This window comes from Mastomys coucha, unplaced genomic scaffold, assembly GCF_008632895.1.
Source record: "Mastomys coucha isolate ucsf_1 unplaced genomic scaffold, UCSF_Mcou_1 pScaffold14, whole genome shotgun sequence".
In the NCBI taxonomy this organism is placed as follows: Eukaryota; Metazoa; Chordata; class Mammalia; order Rodentia; family Muridae; genus Mastomys; species Mastomys coucha.
Genome location: NW_022196896.1, coordinates 86,779,009 through 86,784,072, shown reverse-complemented (window position 1 = coordinate 86,784,072; position 5,064 = coordinate 86,779,009). Strand labels below are relative to the sequence as shown.

The 5,064-nt window shown below is 43.7% G+C and overlaps 1 protein-coding gene across 8 annotated transcripts in view; it reads left to right on the top strand.

Moving 5' to 3' along the window:
- The window catches only part of Raph1 (Ras association (RalGDS/AF-6) and pleckstrin homology domains 1), a 197,821-nt gene that overhangs the window by 28,524 nt on the left and 164,233 nt on the right, over positions 1–5,064 (top strand). For all 8 annotated transcript variants that reach the window (XR_004117908.1, XR_004117909.1, XM_031367678.1 and 5 more), the window contains exon 2: positions 2,826–2,945. Coding sequence is in view for 6 of the 8 variants with exons in the window: in XM_031367678.1 (XP_031223538.1) it covers positions 2,826–2,945 (120 nt within the window). In the remaining 2 variants the exon portion in view is untranslated. The remainder of the gene's footprint in view (positions 1–2,825; positions 2,946–5,064) is intronic.

Below are 5,064 nucleotides of genomic sequence, written 5' to 3'. Positions count from 1 at the left end.
TCCCAGTTACTCCCAGTGTTGGAACAGATGTTGGTTCCTGCTCACCTCTGATCCTGGGTGTGTCAGAGGGCCTGGGAGTGGAGCTTCCTCTGGGTGTTGTGGGACTGGCTGTGGAGCATGTGCCCAAGGTCTGCTCTGGACCCCAGCCCAGACAGACCGAAAGGAACCCAAGACACTGGGCTGGCAGAGTTTCTGTGTGCCTGGTCCCGCTGGTCCCAGCTACTCCCAGTGTTGGGACAGATATTGGTTCCTGCTCACCTCTGATCCCGGGTGTGTCAGAGCACCTGGGAGTGGAGCTTCCTCTGGGTGTAGTGGGACTGGCTGCGGAGCATGCGCCCAAGGTCTGCTCTCTGATCCTGGGTGTGTCAGAGCGCCTGGGAGTGGAGCTTTCTCTGGGTGGTGTGGGACTGGCTGTGGAGCATGCACCCAAGGTCTGCTCTGGACCCCAGCCCAGACAGACCGAAAGGAACCCAAGACACTGGGCTGGCAGAGTTCCTGTGTGCCTGGTCCGGCTGGTCCCAGTTACTCCCAGTATTGGGACAGATATTGGTTCCCGCTCACCTCTAATCCCAGGTGTGTCAGAGTGCCTGGGAGTGGAGCTTCCTCTGGGTGTTGTGGGACTAGCTGCGGAGCATGCGCCCAAGGTCTGCTCTCTGATCCTGGGTGTGTCAGAGCGCCTGGGAGTGGAGCTTTCTCTGGGTGGTGTGGGACTGGCTGTGGAGCATGCGCCCAAGGTCTGCTCTGGACCCCAGCCCAGACAGACCAGAAGGAACCCAAGTCACTGGACTGGCGGAGTTCCTGTGTGCCTAGTCCCACTGGTCCCAGCTACTCCCAGTGTTGGGACAGATGTTGGTTCCTGCTCACCTCTGATCCTAGGTGTGTCATAGCACCTGGAAGTGGTGCTTCCTGTGGGTGTTGTGGGACTGGCTGCAGAGCTTGGCCCTAGGTCTGCTCTCTTGAATAAAGTCTTAAATAGTTGGTATAACTCTGTAAGTTACACTAAGTTAAGCTAACACTGGGAAGATAGTTCACTTGCTAGCGTGCTTGCTTAGCATCCAGGATGTCACTGTTCCATGCCCAGCACTCCACACACTCTCATGTGCATGCCTGTAAATGACAGCGCTCAGGAAGTGGAAGCAGGGGTCCAGTTTTTGGTCATCCCTGGCTAGTTTGAGAAGTGTGAAGCCAGCCTCAACTGTATGATTTTTTGCCCTGCCTCAGAAAAAAGTGTGTAAGATTAAATTAAAAGTTCTGTTTTGCTTTTTTTTTAATGTATATGTATCCGAGCATATGCTTGTGGACTACATAATATGCAGTTTGTGTGGAAGCCAGAGAGATCCCTTGGAACTGCAGTTACAAGAACTGTGGGCTTGGATATGGGACCTGGGTCTTAACTCCTGGGCCATCTGTCCAGATTCTAATGAAAGAGTACTCTATGAAGCACCTACCTGTCCTAAATGGCTAATACTCAGGGTTTATGTCGGTCTTTTATTAGTTGTATAATAATAATTACTTTATGGGCTTTGTTCATAAATTATGCTGTTAGGGACCTTTAAAAAAGTGGTAATGGTGGTGGTGGTGGTGGGTTTAAATGCTCATTTATTAAACAGAAACTTAATGACATGACTGTGACCCAAGTGCCAGCCAATCAAAGTGTATAGATACAGAAGTAAAGAATCTTTCCTTCTGTGGCTGGAGAAATGGCTCAGCGGTTAGGAGCACTGACTGCACTTCCAGAGGTCCTGAGTTCAATTCCCAGCAACCACATGGTGGCTCACAACCATCTGTAATGTGATCTGACGCTCTCTTCTGGTGTGTCTGAAGGCAGCTACAGTGTACTCACATACATAAAATAAATAAATCTTTAAAAAAAAAAAAAGAATCTTTCCTTCCAGTGAAGAAGAGAAACAATGTGTGACTATTAAAAGAAGCCAGGTGTGGTGGCACACACCTTTAGTCCCAGCACTTGGGAAGCAGAGGTAGGCAGATCTCTCTGAGTTCAAGGTCAGCCTAGTCTACATGGAGTTCTAAGAAAGCTAACACTACATAAAGAAATTATGTCTCTCCTCCACCCCAAACCCCCCCCCCGCCCAAAAAATCTAATATGAAGAAAACTAAAACCATACAAGGGCTGGAATGTAACAAGAAGAGAAAGAAACGGTGAGGAGAGGTCTCTGAAGGCAGGGGTTTGCAGGGCTTTACCAGCCAGTGACTGAGATTTTACAGTATCTTCAGTAGCTCTGCATGTTGTACATGACTTGAGGTACAGAATGTTCTCTGTTTCAGAACAGAGTTGTCCTTGTGTACTGGACCAGGAATTTTTTTTCTCCTGAAATTCTTTTTTTTTAATTAGATATTTTCTTTATTTATATTTCAAATGATATCCCCTTTCCCAGTTTCCCCTCTGGGAAAAAAAAAAAAAACCTATTCCCTCCCCCCATCAAGAAATTTAAGTGAAATTTTAACATAGCCTACAAAATAGCCTAATATTTAGGGAATTCTGTTGAAGTCTTTGAAGGTATATTTGGAGTATTCCAGAGTCTCAGCAGAGAGACGGATACTGTAGTTACACTCTGCTGATATGATAGTTTCCCTTTCCCGAGGGAACTAACTGCCCAGTCTCTCCTGTTCCTTAAAGAGTTGAAGCTACCTTCCTCGTCTCTGCTTGTCAACACTGTCTTCATTGTTAGTCATTGCTGTTTTCTTATATGATTTAATTTTGAAGATTTGATTTCAGAGAGTCACATCATATAACAGATCTTGGACTGGATACTTTCTAAGTCAGATTTGCAACTGCTTATTCAACACAAATATCTGTATTTCAGATGGAGCAACTATCTGATGAAGAGATTGACCATGGTGCTGAAGAAGACAGTGACAAGGAAGATCAGGACCTGGATAAAATGTTTGGAGCCTGGCTTGGGGAACTGGACAAACTTACTCAGGTTAGAAGTGTTTCTTGTACAGACAAAAGATATGGATGCAGGCTGTTTTAAAATATTACTAAAAAAAAAAAAAAATAAAACATTAGCAGGTAGCAGGTAGATGAGTAGAAACTTTACAATGCAAGATAGTATCTTTTATGGTTATTATTTGTATATGTTTATGTGAACATGTATATGAGGTATGCATGCTCATCTGTGTACATGTATATGCAGGTAGAGACAGGATATCCTCAGGGTTTCTTTCTTCGAAGGTACCACTTTGAAACATAGGGTCCTTTCTCTGTCTCCCTCTCTCTGTCTTTACCTCTCTGTCTGTCTCTGTCTCTCTCCCCTCTTCTTTTCCTCTAGCCCCTTTTAATGAAGCAGACTTGGAAGATTTTTATTAAGGATAAGTTTAATATAAACTTAAGCACCGGGGCTGGAGTGGGGAAAAGGTGCTCAGAAGGTAGGAAAATGTCAGAATGAGCTCCCTCAGAAGTCTCCAGATATGATAAACCTTTCATTGGCAAAATGCTTACCAATTAGGCTAGACCCAGAGGGATCTTGCTATATGTCTGCCTCCTCAGGGCTAGGATTACAAGTGCCCACCATTTAGATTTGGGTTTGGAAGTCAAATACATGTCCCTTGTTCTTGCAGGTGGTTTTCCAACTGAGCTGTCTCCCCAGTTCCTTTTCTGTAGTCATTCTATGGTTTTAAAAAACAGTTCTTTAACAGAGTCTCTCTTAGTCTGAGAGGAGACTTAATATCTCTTTTACAAATCTGAGACTTGTAAATTAAGATGATTTTAAAGTCTAAAGTTTAAATATCTAAATTTTGACTTATTTTGTTCTATAACCCATTTAAATATATTTTATGACATTTGTATTTTCTAGCTCTTATTTTCAAAATACTGATAAAGGTTTATTCAGGCTACATTTAAAATAGTTCTTAAAGTATGTTTGGGTTTTGGGTTTTTTGTTGTTTTCTTTGTTTTATTGGGCTGTGGATTTCTTGTCGCTGACATGGTGATATATGGTTGCTTCGTTTTTGAGATGGGGACTCATGTAACTCAGGTTGGTTTTACGTGATTGAGATCAAGGATGACTTGAGCTGCTGAGCTCTATTAGGAGGAGTTAGAGTGAAGAACTAGAACTAGCTGGGCTTTAGAAACGTCGAAGCCTACCCCCAACGACACACCTCCTCCTACCAAACAAGCAAATGTTCATGTTGCTCCTGTGGGAGCAATTCTCATCCTAACTACTACAAGCTGTAATAAGAAAAGGCAATGTTTTTATCAAACTGTCTTTTGATGTCTATAAGTACCGAACCACTTCTATTTAATTTCCTTCTCTACAGTTCTTAGTGACAGGCGTGTGATTGTGGACACATGTATAGAGAGTCCAGAGTTTGACATCTGGTGGATTATTCAGCATTCTCTTAAGGAACAGAACTGGTAGAATGAATGCATATACATTAAAGGAGGGTGGTTACTAGAGTTTTTATAGACTGTGATCCAGCCAGCAACAGCTGCTCCTGATGGGAAGGGCAAGAATTCAGTAACTGTTCAGTCCAGAGGTACAGGTCTCAGCGCTCCCATTCTGGTACTGCAGTCCTGGGGTATTCCTGGAGAGCGTCTGGTGTTCAGTCTATGTTGGAGCCTAAAGAAGTAGATTCTAATACCAGCAAAGGAATAACTTAGCCACAGGATAGATGAGCCTGCCAGCGAGAGGGTAGACAAGCAGGCAAAACAGCAAATGCTTCCTTCTTTCATGTCCTTTTAAGTGAGCTGCCACCAGAAGGTATGGGCCAGACTTAGGGTGGGCCTTCCCATCTCAAATAATCCAATCAAGAAAATCCCTCACAGCTGTGAGCAGCTGCTGAATTTTACTTTATTACAGATGCAGCCAACTTGATACCCGAGATTAGCCATTATATCCGGTATCTACGTCTATTTCTGTGGCATATTTATACTGTATGGAGGTAGGGGTTACATGCTGTGGAGTATATGGAGGTCAGAGGAGAACTGGTGGAGTTGGTTCTCTCTTTGTACCATGTGGGTCTCGGATTGAGTTTAATATGAAAATTAATATTACCATCATATCCTAATCAATTGAAATCCAAAAATATGAGGAATTAGAA